The 20,440-nt window shown below is 47.4% G+C and overlaps 3 protein-coding genes across 5 annotated transcripts; 1 reads left to right on the top strand and 2 right to left on the bottom strand.

The window, feature by feature from the left end:
• The first annotated feature begins 479 nt into the window (after positions 1–479).
• Positions 480–6,069, top strand: pcsk1nl (proprotein convertase subtilisin/kexin type 1 inhibitor, like). 2 transcript variants are annotated; one of them, XR_011179734.1, is made up of 6 exons: positions 480–607; positions 3,055–3,313; positions 3,946–4,189; positions 4,266–4,361; positions 4,479–5,205; positions 5,507–6,069. XR_011179734.1 is itself a non-coding variant. In XM_069177712.1 (5 exons), exons 1-5 carry the CDS (start codon positions 554–556, stop codon positions 4,873–4,875), a joined length of 1,050 nt encoding a protein of 349 aa, XP_069033813.1. In that variant the 5' UTR covers positions 480–553; the 3' UTR covers positions 4,876–6,069. The 2 variants fall into 2 exon arrangements, 1 of the variants encoding a protein (XP_069033813.1); XM_069177712.1 differs by having other exon boundaries at positions 4,479–6,069.
• A 175-nt stretch (positions 6,070–6,244) lies between these two features.
• lhfpl4b (LHFPL tetraspan subfamily member 4b) lies at positions 6,245–10,183 on the bottom strand. Of its 2 annotated transcripts, none has more exons than XM_069177713.1 (7): positions 9,984–10,183; positions 8,850–9,070; positions 8,571–8,775; positions 7,842–7,921; positions 7,599–7,746; positions 7,460–7,496; positions 6,245–7,080 (listed from the first exon to the last, which is right to left on the bottom strand). In XM_069177713.1, exons 2-6 carry the CDS (start codon positions 9,066–9,068, stop codon positions 7,468–7,470), a joined length of 681 nt encoding a protein of 226 aa, XP_069033814.1. In that variant the 5' UTR covers positions 9,069–9,070; positions 9,984–10,183; the 3' UTR covers positions 6,245–7,080; positions 7,460–7,467. The 2 variants fall into 2 exon arrangements, with proteins under 2 accessions (XP_069033814.1, XP_069033815.1); XM_069177714.1 differs by having other exon boundaries at positions 6,245–7,070.
• An 889-nt stretch (positions 10,184–11,072) lies between these two features.
• Positions 11,073–20,440, bottom strand: hdac6 (histone deacetylase 6). Its single transcript, XM_069177709.1, has 29 exons — positions 20,163–20,440; positions 19,698–19,790; positions 18,793–18,924; positions 18,297–18,382; positions 18,031–18,115; positions 17,903–17,943; positions 17,717–17,813; positions 17,463–17,560; positions 17,201–17,305; positions 17,005–17,073; positions 16,730–16,856; positions 16,281–16,346; positions 16,091–16,150; positions 15,868–15,957; positions 15,641–15,747; positions 15,478–15,545; positions 15,219–15,348; positions 14,983–15,111; positions 14,681–14,849; positions 14,121–14,326; positions 13,844–14,036; positions 13,591–13,740; positions 13,340–13,517; positions 13,067–13,188; positions 12,746–12,958; positions 12,519–12,665; positions 12,275–12,421; positions 12,056–12,184; positions 11,073–11,958 (listed from the first exon to the last, which is right to left on the bottom strand). The coding sequence occupies exons 2-29, from the start codon at positions 19,767–19,769 to the stop codon at positions 11,890–11,892; spliced, it is 3,285 nt and encodes a 1,094-aa protein (XP_069033810.1). The 5' UTR covers positions 19,770–19,790; positions 20,163–20,440; the 3' UTR covers positions 11,073–11,889.

Below are 20,440 nucleotides of genomic sequence, written 5' to 3'. Positions count from 1 at the left end.
AATGGACAAATTAATGAATCAATAAAAGGATGAATGAATGAACGAATTATTGAATGGACAAATTAATGAATCAATAAAAGGATGAATGAATGAACAGACAGATGAAGGAAGCGACCACATGAACAATGAAGAGAAATGAAGGAACAAATCAAGTCATAAATAAATAAATAGAAGATGAATGGATGAATTAATCACTTAAATAAAAAGGATGAATGAATGAACGGTTAATAAAGTAATGAATGTATGAATAAAGGAAAATGAACATGAACGAATGAATGATAATTAACTAATTAATTTGGTCATGAATGAAACTAATCTGTTAAAAAAAAGAGGAAAATGAATGAATGAGTGAATGTTTCTTACTTTTCCTTCAGTACAGCGTCCGAGTACTTCCTGTCAAAGCTCCTCCCTCTCTTCTAACTCAATCTCAGTCCCACCTCTTCGCCTCCTCCTCTGAGTCATTGCTCCTCCCCCCCCTCCTCTCTCCTCACCGTCGGAGGAGCATCTGCAGGCTGCCTCAGTGTGTGTCCGTGTGTGTGTCCGCTCCGTTAGCATGACGTCTCTCGGCCTCCTGCTGCTCAGCGCCGCTCTGATCCACACCGCCCAGGTAAGGACGAGTCCCACCGACACACACAGAGAGAGAGAGAGTGTTTACATGTCTGTTATATGTATTGATTCATGTGTTCATCGTCATGGTGCTGCATCGTCATGGTAACCTGGTGCTGATGCAGAGCGATGTCGCCGCTGTTTATCTTCTACCCGTCAACACCGTTACATCACACATACACACACACACTCCTATCTCTCTCTCTGTGTGTGTGTGTGTGTGTGTGTGTGTGTGTGTGTGTGTGTGTGTGTGTGTGTGTGTGTGATCTATTTTCCATTTGAATCATTAGTAATCGATTTGTTTATCAGGAGAATCAATGCAGAGAAACAGGAGTGACGACAGGATGTGTGTGTGTGTGTGTGTGTGTGTGTTTGCCGGGCATCTTTTTGAGGACCGTGTTGACTTTTAGACCTTGTGAGGACGCTGTGAGGGCTGTCGGGACCATGTTCAGGTTTTAGGGGTTGGGGGTGTATTATGTCGCTGAGAGTCCTCACAAAGATAGCAGGGCAAGCACGTGTGTGTGTGTGTGTGTGTGTGTGTGTGTGTGTGTGTGTGTAGGCAACTGCAGCTAACGAGGAACATTTAATTTCAACTGCTGTCACCATAGCGACGGGAGACGGTAACCCACGGCAACAGGGCCGTATATCACACAGGATGCAGCGAGTCTCCTGACAAGTAACGACTTGTCTATGTGTGTGTGTGTGTTCTATTTTCTATTTAATCATTAGTTATTGATTTGTTTATCAGGAGAATCAATGCAGAGAAACTGAAATGACGTGTATGTGTGTGTGTGTGTGTGTGTGTGTGTGTGTGTGTGTGTGTGTGTGTGTGTGTGTGTTACCGGGCATCTTTGTGAGGACTGTGTTGACTTTTAGACATTGTGAGGACATTGTGAGGGCTGTTTGTGTGTTTCCTGATACGCAACAACTCGTTTGTGTGTTGTGTGTGTGTGTGTGTGTGTGTGTGTGTGTGTGTGTGTGTGTGTGAGGACAGCGTTAGCCTAGCTTAGCACAAACACTGTAAATCACTGTGACATAAATGAATTCAAATAAAACTTTATCGCCCCTCAGGGGAAGTTTGTTCTGGGCAAACAGCGCTGCGACGATTACGGTTACATAACCTGCACAAATACACAACTGTAGCACACAAAGTACACACACTGATGATGACGATGAAACCCGCTGACCTTCATCATGTTCAACCGATTCATTAAATAGACAGAAACATTTTTAACGTCTGTGAACATCAGGTTCCATCACGTCTGTTTACCTCGAGACTAGAACAACACAAGAGTCTCTGCAGACTCCCTGCAAGGCATGCTGGGAAATCTGCCTCCTTTAAAACTGACAGTAACGAGGTTCAGATACGAGTCGACGGACCCCGAACCTCCGCACAAACATGAGCATCCCGACATTAAAGTACACAATCGGCTTAAAGACAAGCTGAATGTAAACAAAAACATTAACGATGACTGCACAGCTGTTAAAGTTGTAACCGGAGGGTCGCAGGTTCAAATCCCCCGAACGACAACAGAACATTAATTAAAATAAAGTGAAAATTGAGTTGTTGTTTTTTTTGTTTTTTTTTTATAAACGGTGTGATGATATTTACAACGCTGCCGTCGTTGAATGTTGAATGTCTCAGAGTATCGTATCACACCGCTCTAATGTCTGCAGAGGAACCTGAATCCCACAGTGAGTCAGAGTGATGCTCCTCAGAGGACTCATTACCTCGTCCTCCTCCTCCCACCTCTTCATCACACTGTCGTCTCATCATCATCATCATCACCACAGAGAGGACCTGAATCAGCTGCTGCAGTCACAAAGCGAGAGAGATGAGCGTTATACATCAGTCTGTTCCCCGAATGGAACGACTCAGCAGGAAATTAAAGCTGCAGCAGCATGAAGATCAGTCTGAAGTTAAAGACGTGAAATTAAAGATGTGAAGTTAAAGATGTGAAGTTAAAGATGTGAAGTTAAAGATGTGAAGTTAAAGATCTGAAGTTAAAGATGTGAAGTTAAAGATGTGAAGTTAAAGGTCAACTCGACACAAGTGTCATCATTTCCGTCCGCTGATCAATTATCACCTAAAGTAACATGATTATATTCTTCTTCTACTCCTATAAATGAAGTTTCTATAGTCTCACCTCCACTAATCCGGAAAATTGCTTGAAATGTTGAGTCACTGAGTCATTTTTTGAACTGCTGAGTCCCGTTTAAGCTGCTGAGTCACTAGTTGAGTCATTGCTTGAACTGCTGAGTCACTGATTGAAATGTTGAGTCATGCTTTTAACTGCTGAGTCACTGTTTGACTCAAACAGTGACTCAGCAGCACAACATTTTATTTCCTCCAGTGACTGTTTATATAACAAAAGCTTCTTGTAGGTCTATTTCTTTGATTCAGACTGTTCCCTGTATGACCTTTGACCTCCGACCTCTGTCGCCCAGCCTCTGCCTGCAGCTCGCGGCGGGGGGCGTGGCCTGGATGTGTCTGAATCTGAAGGCGGAGTAAGACGCCAGCGCAGAGACCTCCGTAACCTGCTGCCTTACGAGGAACACGTGCTGTATCCCTCCGCGCAGAGAGGAGGCGGACCCAACGACCTGTACTACCAATCAGAGGACTGGAGGGGGAGGGGCTTGGACCAGGCCCTGCAGCAATTGGTGGACAGAGATCAGAGGAGGGCTCAGGAGGAGGAGCAACGAGCGGGTCAGAGTTTTACATTGTAGAACTTCTTCACACAACTTTTTAGCATTTTTTTCTGAAAATATAAAAAACAATTTGTTGACAAATTATGACTTCTTTTATGGCACATGGTAAGACTTGTTTGTATAAATATAAAATTACTTTTTACTCAACATAGTAAAAATAGTGACATTTATTTTTCTGAAAATACAATTTCTCTTCACATATTTCACGTATTATTATTAGTAGTATATATTTCAACATGTTTTTTATCTTTTTTCAGGCTGAAAACAGATTTGCTTTTATCTATCTGACAGGTTGCCGTAGTAACAACGTACATGTAGCTACGCTGGCGATGCGGCCGGCTGTCCACAAACTGTTGTCCTCGATATTTTTTTGTTTTACATTATTTTAATTTGTTTATGTTTTGCTTTTATTTTTGCGTTTAGATTTTTATGCGTGAAGCACGTCGAGCTGCATGTTTGTGTGAAAGCTGCCGAGTTGAGTTTTTTCTCAAAATATTAAGACTTTTTCTTTGACAAACTTTTTTCTTTAACTTTTTTTTAGCATTTAAAAAAAACAGTGCAACTTAATTTGACTTGTTTTAAATGCATTCCTGAATGCAACTTTAACGAGCCAATCAAATATGTCCGCAGCCTACCTGGCTGCTGTGCTCCGCCTCCTGAACGAAGCGGAGGGCGCTGGATTGGTCGGCCCGGGAGACGTGGAGGTGGTCGAGGAAGAAGAGGATGAGGAGGCCGATCGGGGGACCCCGGGAGACTTCCAGGGCCCCTCCCTCCCGGACTACGACGAGACAGGTCGGGGGATAAGCATGGGGAGGCCCCCCACCGCCTGGTGGGGCCTCGTGGAGCCCCAGCTGGCTCAGGCTCTGCTGGACAGGTGAGTCCGTTCAGGTTCACGTTGAACGTTTCGCTTGCTTGGTTACGGATAATAACCTGGGACCTGTGATTGTCAGGATGGAGCCACAGCTGGCTCAGACTCTGCTGGAGAGAGCGAGGCAGCAGGCGGGTCGCGTGTCTTCGGGACTGAGCCGAGACCAGGACACGCTGAGGTGAACGAAACGCACACGAGCGGGCTCATTAAGGCTCCGCTCACCTGTCAATCCATTCACAGCTGATTTAAGCTTAGCTCCACCCACTCAACGAGTCACATTTCTTCTCTCCCGCAGGCGGCTGGTTGCTAGGATACTGTCCAGCATCGGCCCCAACGAGGCTCCCGTGGTCTCCTCCGGTCGCAGAGCGAGGAGGGACCTGTCAGTCAGAGCAGCCGAACCCATTAGCTCCGCCCACAGGAGAACCCGCCGTTCCCTTGACGACCTGGCCCCTCTGTTGCCCACCAATGATCCCCCCCTCCTCAGGGTGAAGAGGCTGGAGGAGGAGGAGGAAGAGGAGGAGATGCTCCGCCCCCACACCGCCGGGCTGCAGAGGATGAAACGGGTCGACGCCATGGAAACAGCCAATGTGGAAGAACTGCATCATGGGAGCCGTAGACGCCGGAGGAGAGATGCCCTGAACTACGACCCCCAAATACTGATCGATCAGATTCTGGAGTACATGAGGGAGTAAGAGGAAGAGGAGGAGGAGAAAGTGGAGAAAGAGGAGGAGGAAGAAGGGGATATTTGTTGTCTATCAAGTTTTTATTTTTGTATCATCTTTTTGTTGTTTTTGCTGCTTTTGTGAAACATGATCAGTTGTTTGTTGTAAAAAGGAGTGAGACAATGAAGGAGTGAGGCGATGAAGGAGTGAGACAAAGGAGTGAGATGATGAAGGAGTGAGACAAAGGAGTGAGGTGATGAAGGAGTGAGACGAAGGAGTGAGATGATGAAGGAGTGAGACGAAGGAGTGAGGCGATGAAGGAGAGATGAAGGAGTGATGGAGTGATGATGAAGGAGTGAGGTGATGAAGGAGTGAGGCGATGAAGGAGAGATGAAGGAGTGAGGCGATGGAGGAGTGAGACGAAGGAGTGAGATGATGAAGGAGTGAGGCGATGAAGGAGTGAGACAAAGGAGTGAGACGATGAAGGAGTGAGGCGATGAAGGAGAGATGAAGGAGTGAGGCGATGGAGGAGTGAGACGAAGGAGTGAGATGATGAAGGAGTGAGACGAAGGAGTGAGGCGATGAAGGAGAGATGAAGGAGTGAGGCGATGAAGGAGTGAGACGATGAAGGAGAGATGAAGGAGTGAGACGAAGGAGTGAGGCGATGAAGGAGAGATGAAGGAGTGATGGAGTGATGATGAAGGAGTGAGGTGATGAAGGAGTGATGAAGGAGTGAGGTGATGAAGTTGGTCTCTGTGTATCTTTAAACACTAAATTACCCATGAGCCTCGGCAGCCGTTGCTCCGGTACCGTCTCTGGTCCTCAGAAACAAATTCTAAATTAATATCTGTAAAAACAGGATCCTTACCGATAAACCTCTGACATCACAGCCTTGAAGCTGTCTGATTGGCTGATCACCTGCAGCAATGCTCTCTGGGACTTGTAGTCCACTCTGTTTCTCCTCGTGACTCGGGCCAAATTATCAAAAGGTTTTCTATCAGAACTACAGCTTCACGCCGAGTCCAGCTTTCCCATCCGTCAAAATCGACGGACAGAGACGGTAACCGTGGCGACGGCTCGTCAAGCGCTGTGATTGGTCAGTTCTCGTCGTGTTCCCGTACTACCCAGCTTCTGTGCAGCAGCTCTGTTGGTGTGACGACTCGTCTGTCTGTGGTGAAACTCTTTATTTATGTCACACTCAGAAATAAAAGTCAGTAAACTCGACCTCTACTGCCCCCTGCCTGTTTCTGTCGGCGCTGCAAAAGTAGATCTTAAACTTCCTCCAGGCTAACTGGATTTTTTTTTTTTTAATGCTAATTTAATCGAGCACCTGAAATCCCTCTTCTCACTTCACAACATTATTACATCTCAATAAAAGACTTTTAAAAAACTGTACATGTCCCGATTCCAAAGTTCTGTATTTTGATAAATGCAGTTCTGTACAGTTATTCATGCTTTATGAAAATAAAATATTCTACGGGCAACAGACAATCTGGAAAACACGGGGAAAAAATGGCACAATATATTTCATTTATGTACCTTAAAGGTCAAAGGTCATGCTGACAGCAAACAACACTTTTTAGTTTCATCTATTGTTAGCCTAGCTTAGCACAAAAACTGGAGGCTTGTTTGGCTAGTAAATTTATAATTAGCTCAACCTTTAGTCAGTTGGGTTAAATTGACTGGAGACACGAAGCTAACTCTATGCTACGCTAACTCTTATCTTAAGTTGATTCTAATATTAACGAATCTGGAACCAAAGCTAATTCTATGCTAGTATTTTTTCTAGTGCTTGTGCTAAGCTAGGCTAACCCCAGAGTTGAAACTGATATAAAAAAATTAAAAAAATACGACTGTTTAACACCATGAACTCTGATAAATGAAAGAATATGAAGGACTGCGGTTCTGAAAGTTCTTAAGTCTTCTAATGTTTGCTTGTCTTTACTTTTTCATTCGTGGAAGCAAAGAAAGACAAAAATACTTTTGAACCTACGTTTTCCTACAGATTATTTTACATTCCTCTATTTAATGATGAATAACTTCTCATGTAAACATCACAGAAACGCGGTTAGCGGCTTCAACTGAAGAAGACGCTTCCATCGGAGTCGATAGATGGAGAAAATTAAAGTTCAATTTTCACAACTTTGCTTTTGCCCTCCGTACAAATGCGCCTTCTTCTCTCCGGTGAGAAAGATGAAGGATGAAGAAGAGATCAGCGAAAGCGACTAAACGTCCCTAAGAGGAGAAGAAGAAAGAGAAAAGGGAAGTAGTAATAATAATAATAATAATAAACTTTATTTGTATACAAGAAATGCAGCACAAAGCGCTTCACAGCAAGAAAATGACATGCAGTGTTTCACATAAAAACAAGATATAAAGGAACATTTAAAAATATGGAAAAGAAATGAGATCCATAAGAAAACAGATCAAATGCATCAGAAACATAAAATGCATAAAATTAAACAAATAGAGTTAAAATATATAAAAAAGCAATGTGCATTTTAAGTAAGCACAAAGAAAAAGAAAGCTTTAAAGGAGGTGAAGATGAAGAAGAAGAAGAAGATGTGAAGATGAAGAAGATGAAGATGAAGATGAAGATGAAGAAGAGCCTCACCTGATGATTCACGCCGTCATCAGCAGACCTGTCGTCACTACAGAAACACAAACACAGTATCAAAAGTTAAAACTGTAAAGGTTTGACCATGGAGTTAACCCTCGCTGCCTCCCCCCCTCCAAACCTTCCCCCCCCTCACCGTCCTGGGCGTCCGGCGGCAGCAGGCCGTCCTGCCTGTTGGCGAGGACGAAGGCCAGCGTGGCCAAGATGGCGTAGTCGAGGACCCCCAGGATGGCCAGGATGTAGGCCCAGTGGACGGAGCAGTTACCCGGAGAGAAGCTGCCCACCTGCAGACGAGACATCCAGGTAATAACGGCAGGTCGACGCCATCGACCCTAAAAACACCTGAGGTCGTCTTTTTTTTTTTTTTTTAAAGACTCACCGAGTCTCCGCACAGAGCTCTCATCTCCGGACTCTCCCACGAGTCGGGAAACAGAAGACAAGCCAGCGCCAGACAGAAACCTGCAGAGAACAAACAGGGAAGTAAAGGGGACCAGTTCAGATTCTATCTGTCAGCATCTTTGCTAGTTCGGAGCAGGAAGTGACCATATTTGGACGAGCTGGGGGAGGAGCCAGTGGTGGATCTGACTGGAAACCATGACGATACTACGTCCCGCCCACCGACAGCTGTAACCTGACTGCACCACAGGCCTGTCAATCAAACAGACACGCCCCCAAAAACAGGTCTTCTTGAATCTTCTTTTCTAATGAATGAGGGATTATTTTCAGATGGACCTCCAGAAAACTAATAAGAAGGAGTGACTTTAGCTAACAACACCGAGATAACTGATGGACACATTTTATTCACTTTGGATTTGATGAGAGAAGTTGAATGGGAGTCTATGGAGCCGGAGGCTTTTTGGAGCCGACCTCTAGTGGCACTCGCTGGTATTGCAGCTGAAGACACTTCTGGATCAGAACCATTTTACAGACCTGAAGCTACGAACTCTTTTATATCCAGTTTGTGGACGGGACGCTGCAGAGAGGAAGCCCCGCCTCTTTTTTACTGAAGGGAGGATAAAGCACATTGCGAAGACAACACTGTCCTCTACAGACAGAAACAGACTGACTGCCAGTAGAACCAGTAGAACCGGTAGAACCAGTGGCCGACCTGCAGTCAGCTGCAGCCAGGCACAGATCTTGTAGACGGTCGCGGCGCTGCAGAACCTGAAGAGACAGAGACAGAGGACGGTGGTCCACACGGCCCATAGAGACACGCCCACCAGCACCGCCACCGACTGGAAGGACGGCAGCGGGGACAGACTGGACAGACTGCCGCGACAGTCCGGGACCGGCCAGTCTGACTCCAGACACACCTGAGAACACACGTCAACACGTTGAGGACAGACTCGTGATTGGACGGTCGTGGTTTGGGGGCGGGGTTTCTCACCTCGAACAGTCCCAGGGTGCCGCTGGGCAAGGGCGGCCCCGCCCGCTGGGGCTGGGCGCCGGCGGTGCCGATCCAGGACGGCTGCACCAGAATGACCACCTGGATGATGGCGAAGCAGAGCGTGCAGACGGCCCAGAGGACGCCGACGGCCCGGGCGCTCCGGACGAACTCCGTCTGGTAGAGACGCGAGAGGTCGGCGAGGGCGGGCGACGCCGACATCACTGAGAGAGAGAGAGAGAGAGAGAGAGACGGGTGGAAGAGAAAATGTGAAAAAAAAAATTGTTGAATTTAAAAGAACCATTTTACAAAACACTCGTTTCTTCAGTGCGGCTCAGTATCATAGCAAAGCGTGTAATACACACGCGGGTCCACTAGAGGGCGGCGGGCTTCGAGACGGCTAGTGTCGCCTCCACGTGAAAAGAAGACGAGTCTGTCCACGAGAAGTCGATGTTAAGTTTTATAAATCACGTTATTTTCGTTGTGTCACCCGAAACCACGCGTGTTTTAAGGCCACCAAGACAGAGCGTGACACTGACACTGACACTAATGAATCAATAAATCGACAAAGGAATCAGCAGGTTAATCAATAATTATTAGTTGCAACGTGAATTAACAGCAGCAGAACTGTTTGTGAGCAGCTCCTGTTTCAGCGCATCACGGATGTTTAGACATCTTTCACTGGATTTATGAGGTTAATGAAGGAAAACCTAAAATCAGACAGATTGTCAGGCAGCTTCTGAACTGTCTCGTCTATCCGCAACAGCAAACAGCAACTGAATGTAAACAGAAGCTTGCAGTCAAAACAACAACAACATGCCAGCAGTTAAACAACAAAAGAAAGTTAAAAAAAATACAAATGTAAAGGGTAAATGCAGTGAAACCGGAAGCTGCAGCTGGTCCAGATGTTCGGCGCTTCAAACGAAGCTCCCTGCAGATGTTCAGTGACGTTAACGGGCAGCTGCAAGAGACTGACCCGACAGCCAATCAGCGGCAGATAAACATCAGGCAAGCACCGACAGACTGACGTCATGTCATCACCGTCTCCCGTGATTTACCGACCGACGGATTCTGCGTTCACCCGGTAAAAAAAAAAAAACACAACAAAAAACAAAACAGAAAAGGAACGAAACGAACCTGCAGCGCGAGGAGCTCCACCTGTGTGTCTGCCTGCAGGATGGAGGAGGAGGAGGAGGAAGGGGGGCCGGGAGGGGGTTCCGATTACCCGGATGTGAAGCTGCTAGGTGTTCGAATCAATCAGCTGATGATCGATGACGAGCAGCAGGTGAGAAGTCTGATGGAGGAGAACCAACCGGGCTTCAGGTCGTTTCTGAGGAACCCGGATGTGACGTTTCAAGCCGCGCCTCCCTGCAGGAGGACTGAGGAACTGCAGCTGCAAATCACAACTGATTGTTAAAAAACACTTTTATTAAACTACTGCACTTTATTAAAATATGAATTTGCTGCACCGACATTTAAACATCAAATATATCAAATATCCGTTTTTGTCAATAATGAATTCAGAAAAACAAAAGTGGATATAAAAACATAAATAATAAAATAAATGACAAAAAATGACATAATAAAAATGATAAATAGTATTTGTACCTAGCAGTACTTTTACCTCGTAGTAGTTTATGTCAGAACATTTTTACATCACAGTATTTGCATTTTGCAGTACTTTTACTTGTCAGTATTTTTACATCACAGTACTTTTACAATGCACTGTTTGTACTTCACAGTACATTTACTTCTCAGTATTTTTATATCGCAGTATTTGTACTTTGCAGTACTTTGACGTCTTATTACTTCTTCCACCAGCAGGTTGTCCCTTCCATTACCCACAATGCCTTTCACCCAACCTGACGGATGAAACCAGCCGAGAAACAATCAAGATTGAAACATGAAACTAAAATAGCCAGAAGTATGTGGACAGCCTACAACAGTTTGCGTATCTACAGGTCAACAGGACCGTCCACAAACATTTGACCAGGTTGTGATTCGAAGCAGAAATCCACATTAAAAAAACCAAACTTTTAAAACAAAAAGTTAAATCCACTTACTTGATGCTTCCAGAGTTCTCGGTCACCGCTCATGGTCTTCATCGGCAGACGGAGACGTTCGGGCTAACATGAACCAACAGCAGCTTCGCCAAACAGAAAAAGTTTCTCCAAATATTCATATTTTTGGGGGTTTTCTTGTTGACGACAGTAAATATTAATCTGATCGAGTGCAAACAAACAGTTTAATAGAAGTTAAATGTTTACAAACAAACAAACAGAGTGAATCTTATTGCACAGCAAAGCAGAGCTCCTCGGAGCTAAAAGACGATAATCGATCAGGAAGTGAACAAAACATCTGCAGGAGAATTTCCTGCTGATCAATTTTGGGATTTTAGAGTCCTTTCAAACACGTGCATTTTTTTTTTAAACTTTTCTAAAATTTAAATAAAAGTTTGTTTCGTCTCCAGAAACAGAAAATTCTTAAAACAAGTTCTTTTCTGTCAAGTTGTTTTTTTTCTCTCCGTTTTGTTCTGATTATTGATCTTATTAAAAGTTTGTGGATTTTGACAGCTGAACATTAAAACACTTCAAAACAAATGAACCAAAAAAAACCCCGAAGATGTTTGTTGTTATTGTGCTGCTGATTGTGGGCGTGGCCTCTTGGTGACATCACCACCACTGTGCCTGTCACGCCGAAGTCTTCCAGAGAAAAAACTCTCTTCTTCTTCTTCTGCTCTTTTTTTAAATCAGCGAGTGTCCCTCTTTTTTTGTGTCTTTCGGCTCGGGATTTTCAAAATAAAAGTGTCCGCAGTCTGCCGGTTGAGTCGTCACATTTCCGGGGCAACTCAACCGGCGATGATGATGATGAAAATGAGGTGAATAAATAAAAACAGGACTTTGGTTGTTTGGTTTTTTTTGTGATTCTTTTTTTTTTGCTTGCGAGTTTTTGTTCGTTTTGGCAGTTGTGGGACGTCCCACAAAGCATCGCTGCTGCTCGTATCCATGGCAACGGTGAAGGCAGGCAGATGGAAGAAAAGCTCTCAGCTCCCCGGAGGGATCTCCTCTCCGAACTTGGAGAAATTGGCGGCGTTTTTAGCTTCGAACAGAATCTGAACGACAGAAGAAGAAGAAGAAACGTGTCAACAACCGTCACCTGTTCATTCTAACTCTCCGTGTTCGTTTGCACACGAGGACGTCACGTCTCACCTGGTTGTGGACGTAGGCTTCGCACACGTAGCACCACACGGAGAGATCGCAGAAGCTCAGAACCAGCGGATGTTCCGACGCGACGCCGTGAGTCACCATGTGTTCGTTGACGTAACGACCGCAGAACACCTGAAGGGACACACGGCGTCAGCAGGTGAGACAGGTGAGACAGACACACTGAGTATGTGTTTGAGAGGTGAGACGGGTGAGACGGGTGACCTGGTAGCAGGTGAGACAGGTCCAGTTCTCAGCGTCGGAGCCGCAGTCCTGACACGGCAGGAAGACGTCTATCCCTGAGAGGGGGAGGGGCTTAACGGCATCCAGGTGAGGGCACCAGGACAGAGGGTCCACCACGTACAGAGTGGACTATGGACAGACGGGGACAAAGACAGACAGGTTGGTGTCCTCATGCTGTGAGACGTTAGAGGGATTGAATGAAGTGATGTCATTAATATTCTCTGACTCCGCCCATCTCGACTCCACACGTGACCTCCAGAGACATCTTAGGCTTCGACCAACCACACGCTCCCTCTGTCTCTGGCTCCGCCCCTGCTTCAGCTACCGTCTCGTCTCCGAGGGCAACTGAATCTGGCGCTGCCGTGGCAACAGTCTGTAGACAAATAGTGGGATGAATCAGGAAGTTGTCAGAGGGGGCGGGGCATGAGACAAACATCTGTGCCGTTGACTCACCTGAGGCGGCGTACTCTCCGCTGATTGGCCGAGCTCAGGCGTGACGTCATCCAACTCCTCCTTCACTTCACCTTCGCAGGTGACCTTCTCCGGGCTCAGGCGGACCTTCGGCCTGGCTCCTCCCACCGGAGTGGACGTAGCAGGAGGATGATTGGCTGAGGTTTGACTGATGTCCAAACTGGCCAATCCCTGAGTGAGCTGCTCCAGACTCTCCTGATTGGACAAGAAAAAAAAATAATAAAGTTGCAGTTGTGGGGTCCCTGAACAAAAAAAAACAACAAATGTGGCAGGAATGTGAGGAGTTTTTTATCGGCGCGTTACCGTGGAGTCCTGCGGGCCTGCAGGGGGCAGCGGCGGTTTGTCGGACTTCCTGCCTTTTCCTTTAGAACTACGTTTCCCACGAGGCTTTGGGGAGGGGACGGCCTCACGCACGGACTCTGGAACTAAGACACGTTCAGATAAAAAACACAAACAGAAAAGTTTTATCGTAATGGAAAAGTTTTGTGATTAAAAGTATGAGACACACACACAGAACCAGAACCGGAACCAGAACCTGGTATCACACAGTCCAGACCAACAGATATAAATACTGACTGTGTATCCTCAGCGACTTCCAGTAGGGGGCGTGGTGTCGGATGACCTCGTTGATCGTCGCCACGGCGCTGTGGTGAGGAGGAGGGAGGGGCGTCGTCAAGGACGGAGGAGGGTCTCCTAGCAACACGCTGGTGCACATTGCCATGGACTCGGAGATGGACGTCAGGTTGTAACCTCCCTGGAGACACGGAGACACTTCACTGTCCCCTCGTGTCGCTTTTTCACGACACTTTTTCACTTTCTCAACTCACCTCCAGGACGACGAGGACACGCCCCGCGGCCAGTGACGTCAGCAGGTGAGTGAGGTGGGCGTATCCCTCTGGGGTGACGTTGTAGCCTCCCAGCGGATCGCCGCGGGCCGCATCGAACCCAGCCGACACCAGAACCAGACCGGGGTTGAACTGTTAAGAGACGACAACAAATCAGAGGACTCTGTCGGGCGAAACCGACCAATCAGAGGACTCCGTCAGGTCTGATCGGTTATTTTATATCCTGACGCGTTACCTCGGTAGCGATCGGCATGACGACGCGGTGGAAGGCGGCGAGGTACTCGGGGTCGCCCATTCGTCCTCCGCTCCATGCCACGTTGACGTTATACCCCGCCCCGTTGGCCACGCCCACCCTGTCGGGGGCGGCGTCCTCTGAGGAAGGGAAGAACGTCCCGTTGTCGTAGCGATGGAGGGACACGTACAGGACGCTGGAGACAGAGACAAAGAGTCACTTCAGATTTGTCCCTGCAGGTGGACGGTCCTCCTCCTCCCCTCCCCCTCCTCCTACTCACCTGTCGTCATCCTCGAACATGTGTTGCGTCCCGTTGCCGTGGTGAACGTCCCAGTCCAGGATCAGGACTCGCAGCAGGGGATCTTGGGAGATTTTCTGGGCGTAACGAGCGGTGAGCGCCACCGTGTTGAAGAAACAGAAACCGCAGGGAGAGTCTCTCTCGGCGTGGTGACCGGGAGGACGGACGATGGCCACGCCGTTACTCACCTGCAGGGAACAAAGTCCAACGACATCTCAGCTGACTGCTGTTAGCCTGTTAGCCTGTTAGCTGCTGTTTTTTAGCCTGCCAGCTGTCAAGTGTTTGTCATTTTTAATCATTTGTTTTATTACAAATGCGAACGCTAAAAATGGTAATATTAGTATGTTAATGTTACAATGCTAATCAAAGCGTAAAAGACAGAATTCAAAATAAGATTATTATTATTATGATATTTAGACACCAAAACAGTCTTGAGGGGTCCGTTTATCATCCGACGGTCGGACCGGAACCTCACCTGGTCCAGAACCTCACCTGGTCCAGAACCTCACCTGGTCCAGAACCTCACCTGGTCCGGGACTCACCTGCCCGCTCAGGATCGCGCCCACGGCGTTGAAGCAGCCGCCGGCGGCCAGCTGAGCGCAGCGGAAGCTCTGGTTGTTGATGTAGATGGAGTTGAAGTCCTCCGCCAGCTTGTGCAGGTCTCTGGGCTTCATGACCGCCGTAGTCTTCATCAGCTCCACGTGCTGCACGCTGAACACACACACACACACACACACACACACACACACACACACACACACACACACACACACACACACACACACGCGTGTTCAGTCCGTGTGCGATGGACAGGTGAGCTACACGCTAGCGCACCGGTCGCTACCTGTGACACAACGACAGCTCCTCCTCCGTCGCCGGGCGAGCTGGTATCCGTTGGCAACGATGGACCAATCCCAGCTGCTGATGTCTGGAGAAGATCTTGAAGATTCTCTGAGGCTGCTCGGGATGATGCCTGCGACACAGGGATCGTTACGTTACCGTGGTTACGTCACAACATCGTTGACGCGGTTGACCAGTCCGGGTGGGGTCGGGGGGGAGGGCGGCGAGGGGGCACCTCACCTGTCCCACATGTTCACGTGCTCCATCATGCTCTCGTCGTAAACCAGGCCCGTTGTCGTGACGACGGAGGAGAAGGAGTAGGCGGTGCCGGTCTTTTTCGTATCCTTCTCGTCGGCCGATGGGCCGCCTTCTGCACAGAACAGGGAAGTTGTACGTTTCATGATGACAGCAGTGTGCTTCTACTCTGCTAGCTTGACCTTTGACCCCTGAAATAGATGGCGGTCCAGGCAGGACACGTGTGTTGTTGGTGTTTTCTTACCCAGAACCTGCAGAGACCTCCAGTGAGGATACAGACAGGAGACGGTCTCCGACACGGACTGCAGCGCGCTGAGGGACACGGACAGAGGAGTCAAACACGCGTGTTCTACTTCCTTTAACACACGTTCTCCTGATCAGAGTCTGTGAGTCGGGTGAGATGTTACCTGTCAGACGGAGCAGTGGGCGGAGTCAGAGGAGGACAAGCTCCGCCCAGCAGAGCTCGGACGCAGGCAGCGGCGCCCTCTGCTGTCGCCTGCAGGTTGTAACCTCCCTGCGCACACGCACGCACGCACACGCACACACACACACACACACACACACAAACATTTAACGTGTGTTTTACTCATCCACATTGTGACATTGTTACATCAGATGGAGGAGAACGTTTTACCTCGAGAGCGAGAACGAGTCGACCTTCAGCCAAACTCATCAACATGTGAGTCAGAACGTGGAAACATGAAGGATTCACACACATCTCCCCCTGAAACACACACACACACACACACACACACACACACACAGACACACACACACACACACACACACACACGTTGTGAGAGACGTTTCACACACTGTATGTGAGCCAGTGAACCTGATCTCAGATATGTTTTTACCTTCGGATCTCCGATTGCAGCATCAAATCCGGCAGAGACCAGAACCAGCTGAGGCTGAAACTGGAAACACACACACACACACACACACACACACACACACACACACACACACACACACACAGATCAATACGTGACACCAACAAGGCCAAGTTTTCCTGTCTGTGTGTGTGTGTGTGTGTGTGTGTGTTACCTCGTAGGCCACTGGCAGCAGCACTTGTTGAAAAGCGGTGATGTAATCGGCATCGGTCATCCCGGTCTGAAGCACAAACACACAAACAGGATGAAGGGCGAGAGTTTCACAATAAAAGCCTCATTAGGAAGTGAAGAGGCTTTTAATTTGAAACAGGTACAGAGAGTGTGGAGTTTTTGTATCAACAGCGTAATGCAGCGACTTTAACAGGGCAAACGGGAGCGGATCAAAACGAGTCAACATGACAACTCTGACAATTACATCTGTTTTTATTGTCTCACTGACATGACAGACGCTTCAGAGATGATCGCTTCTTCAACATTACCTGAGGACACACATGAGGACACCTGAAGTTACCAAAGGTAACCTGAGGACACCTGAGGTGACCTGAGGTCACCTAAGGACACCTGAGGACACCTGAGGACACCTGAGGACACCTGAGGTCTCACCTTGTTCCAAGCCAGGTTGATGTTTCTTCCTTCAGCTCGTCCTCTGCCGACAAACTGGCTGTCAGACTCCTGCAGGTGAGGCCAGAAAGATCCCTGTTCGTACCTGTGGACACTGAAGTACAGGACACTGCAACACACGCACGCGCATACACACACACACACACACACACACACACACACACACACACACACACACACACACACACACATCTTTAGCTGCTGAGACCTGATCCTGGATCAGAGGAAGAGGAGGATGAAGAGGAGGAAGAGTTTACCTGGGATCCTCCTCGAACATGTACTGGATGCCCTGACCATGATGGATGTCCCAGTCCACGATCAGCACCCTGACACACACACATTAAAACAGTTCTGCCTGTGTGTAGGGACAGGTGAGGCTATGTGTGTATATGTGTGTGTGTGTGTGTGTGTGTGTGTGTGTGTGTGTGTGTGTGTGTGTGTGTGTGTGTGTACCTGCTAACAGCATGTCTGGTTTGAGCATATCGAGCTGCGATCGCCACGTTGTTGAAAATACAGAAACCGTTGGGCTCGTTGTTCTGAGCGTGATGACCTGGAGGTCTGAGAGGAGGAAGAAGAAGAAGAAGAAGATGATAACAGGATATTTAGTTCTAGCTCAACTTTATTGATAATAACAGCAATAATAAAATAAAACAACAAGACACTGATGTCAATCTGTTGGACAAAATAACAGAAACACCCGTCGGCATGATGTTACCTGATGATGGCGAATCCATTCCTGAGGTCAGAGGTCATGACCCGATCAACCAGCTGGAGGACTGAACCCACCGCCGACACACACACCTGGTAGGACTCCTGATACACACACACAAACACACAGATTATAATATGTTCCTGGTTTTCGTCCTGTATTTGAGCATCTAACGATGCTGTGTGTGTGTGTGTGTGTGTGTGTGTGTGTGTGTGTGTGTGTGTGTGTGTGTGTGTGTGTGTGTGTGTGTGTGTCCTTACAGGATGCAGGTACACTGAGTCGTACTTGTTGGACAGATTCTGTAGTTGAGTCTTCGTCATCATCTGAGTCGACCTCATCGCATCCACATGATGTTTCCTGCAGCACAAACAACAAACAACAAACACAAACAGGAAGTCAGAGTGTTTGTTGACACCGGAGAGCTGAGCAGTGATTGGTGGACTCACGTGTGAGCGAGCAGCAGTTCTTCTTCTGCAGCTTCTCGAGGCTGTAACACAAAACAATGTGGATGTCTGAGTTCTTCGTCCTGATGATGGTGATGATGATGATGATAAATAAATGTTGACAGTCTCACCTCCACTCTGACGCAGTGAGACAGCAGCTCTTGTCTCTCCAGCTCCTCCATGATGGACGTCACTCTGTCAGGACTCTCTGGATGACTGAACAACAAACAACAACACAGTGAGAATAAACAATAATAAATAAAGTTTCACTGCATTAATGATTCACTGTACAGCTGCAGCAATCGATTAATCAATTAAACCATTTTAATATTAATATTAATAATAATAATATTAATAATAATAACATAAAGCCCCGCCCCCTTCCCCGGTCCGTTACCTCGGCTCCCACTGGTTCTGATGGCGGGTGAAGATCTCCGAGTAAACCAGACCAGTTCCAGAGGATGCTGACCTGTTGGACAGATCCTACACACACACACACACACACACACACACACACACACGCACGCACACACACACACACACACACACACACACACACACGCGCGTTATGTGTTGTGAACGTTACGAAGCCTCCAGTTCAGATTCTGTCCGTCACCATCTTTACGACGTCCCGGGATTATTTTCAGATGGACCTCCAGAAAACTAATAAGAAGGAGTGACTTTAGCTAACAACACCGAGATAACTGATGGACACATTTTATTCACTTTGGATTTGATGAGAGAAGTTGAATGGGAGTCTATGGAGCCGCAGGCTTTTTGGAGCCGACCTCTAGTGGCACTCGCTGGTATTGCAGCTGAAGACACTTCTGGATCAGAACCATTTTACAGACCTGAAGCTACGAACTCTTTTATTTTCAGTCTGTCAGACTCACCAGCGTCTGCAGTCTGTCGCTCAGCTCCTCCTCCTCCTCCTCCTCTATGCTCCTCTCCATCCTTCCTCTCCTCTTCGCCTGCTGCAGGCCTCCTCCACCTCCTTTCCTCTCCTCACTTCCTGCGCCGCCGCCCTGAAAGCAACAAACAGCAGCAGAGAAGTTCACCGATGAATTACGACGGCTGCGACGAAGAAGAAGAAGAAGAAGAAGACGAAGAAGAAGAAGAAGAAGAAGAAGACAAAGAAGAAGAAGACGAAGAAGAAGAAGAAGACAAAGAGGACGAAGAAGACAAAGAGGACGTGTTGTTTCTGACTTCACTGCAAAACTGACAGACGTTTCCAAACTCTTGTGCTGTTAACTATAAACCCGTCTGGAGAGGGCGGGACCGGCAGAGGTCAAAGTTCAGCTCAGGTAGATGATTTACTGCTTTACTTTACAAACAGCCTGGAAACAAACATTTTCACGCAAAAAAAATAAATAAAGTTTATTGTGTTTTTAATTGTTTTAAACGACTTTCAAAAATCAGAAACTCGACTCGATTTTTCTCCATTTAAAAAAATCAGGAGCTTCTTCCACTCAGAAGATCTTCGTGTCTTCAGTTGTATTTCAACCTGCTGCTCGTTAACCGGTGGACTTTTTTTTTTTTCTGTATCTGGAGCGATCCGGTCGGATCTCGGTGTGGATCCGGAACCGGCCGGTCCAGATGTCACGCTGGCAAATTAAAATGGACGTGATAATAAACAGGAAACGTCTGGAAAGACTCGTTAAATAAAAAACCAGGAGAGGACACGTTGGACAGTGAGTGTGTGTGTGTGTGTGTGTGTGTGTGTGTGTGTGTGTGTGTGTGTGTGTGTGTGTGTGTGTGTGTGTGTGTGTGTGTGTGTGTGTGTGTGTGTGTGTCCGACCTGTGGGGACAGACGAGGAGGTCTTCGGACTGACTTCAGTCCAGATCCTGGCGGTTCTGATCCAGACTGCATTGTTGACCCGCTCAGATCCACCTGAAGGAAAATAAAACTAGAGAATTAAACAGCTGACAGACAAGAAGGTTTTAATATATTTTATCTTGTCATGTTTTATCATTTGGACATTTAATGTCTGCTCAATTATTATTCTTTTTTTTTTTTTATGCTTCCTCTACATTTTACTCAGTTGTTTTTTTTTAAACCTGAACTGGATGTTTTTATTTACACATTCAGTTCATTAGAAAGGAGGTGAATGTAACGACACCAAGGACCAGAACCAGGACCGGGATCAGCACCAGGACCAGAACCAGAACTGACCAGGACCAGGTCCGGCAGCATCACCGGGACCAGGACCGGTGTCAGACTGTCAGGAGCTTCGGTTGTAAACAAAGCAGCAGCGGAGCTAACCTGTTAGCCTCCCTCCGGGTGACGTCACCACGTCTTTTAGCTGAAAACTGAAACAGATCCGGACCGAACCGGATCCACTGAGACCCGCAGCAGGTTTCTGATCCGGTTTCTGTCTGAGCTGAAATAAAAAAAAAACATCCAAACACCGAACCAGGAGCGGAACCGGAACCAGAACCAGGAGTCGGACTCGCTGCAGCCTCCTGATTCGGATTCTCTTCTGTTTTCTGTCTCAGCTGCTGAGAACCGAGCGAACACGGAAAAACTGTCGCACACTCATG

This window comes from Embiotoca jacksoni, unplaced genomic scaffold (genome assembly GCF_022577435.1).
Source record: "Embiotoca jacksoni isolate LCO1_2020_lvr unplaced genomic scaffold, fEmbJac1.0.p SCAF_77, whole genome shotgun sequence".
In the NCBI taxonomy this organism is placed as follows: Eukaryota; Metazoa; Chordata; class Actinopteri; family Embiotocidae; genus Embiotoca; species Embiotoca jacksoni.
Note: the sequence above shows the minus strand (reverse complement) of the source record. Positions and strands in the feature narration are given on the sequence as shown.

What these genes read in the sequence shown, in the direction of transcription:
- pcsk1nl (XM_069177712.1), top strand. Translation starts at nt 554, where the DNA reads ATGACGTCTCTCGGCCTCCTGCTGCTCAGCGCCGCTCTGATCCACACC. An exon ending in CTCTGATCCACACCGCCCAG is followed by an intron (nt 608 to 3,054) that starts GTAAGGACGAGT and finishes TCTGTCGCCCAG; the next exon opens with CCTCTGCCTGCAGCTCGCGG. An exon ending in GCTCAGGCTCTGCTGGACAG is followed by an intron (nt 4,190 to 4,265) that starts GTGAGTCCGTTC and finishes TGTGATTGTCAG; the next exon opens with GATGGAGCCACAGCTGGCTC.
- lhfpl4b (XM_069177713.1), bottom strand. Translation starts at nt 9,068, where the DNA reads ATGTCGGCGTCGCCCGCCCTCGCCGACCTCTCGCGTCTCTACCAGACG. An exon ending in GCACCCTGGGACTGTTCGAG is followed by an intron (nt 8,776 to 8,849) that starts GTGAGAAACCCC and finishes GTGTGTTCTCAG; the next exon opens with GTGTGTCTGGAGTCAGACTG. An exon ending in CTGGCTGCAGCTGACTGCAG is followed by an intron (nt 7,922 to 8,570) that starts GTCGGCCACTGG and finishes TGTTCTCTGCAG; the next exon opens with GTTTCTGTCTGGCGCTGGCT.
- hdac6 (XM_069177709.1), bottom strand. Translation starts at nt 19,769, where the DNA reads ATGCAGTCTGGATCAGAACCGCCAGGATCTGGACTGAAGTCAGTCCGA. An exon ending in CTCCTCGTCTGTCCCCACAG is followed by an intron (nt 18,925 to 19,697) that starts GTCGGACACACA and finishes TGTTGCTTTCAG; the next exon opens with GGCGGCGGCGCAGGAAGTGA. An exon ending in GCGCGATCCTGAGCGGGCAG is followed by an intron (nt 14,327 to 14,680) that starts GTGAGTCCCGGA and finishes TGTTCCCTGCAG; the next exon opens with GTGAGTAACGGCGTGGCCAT.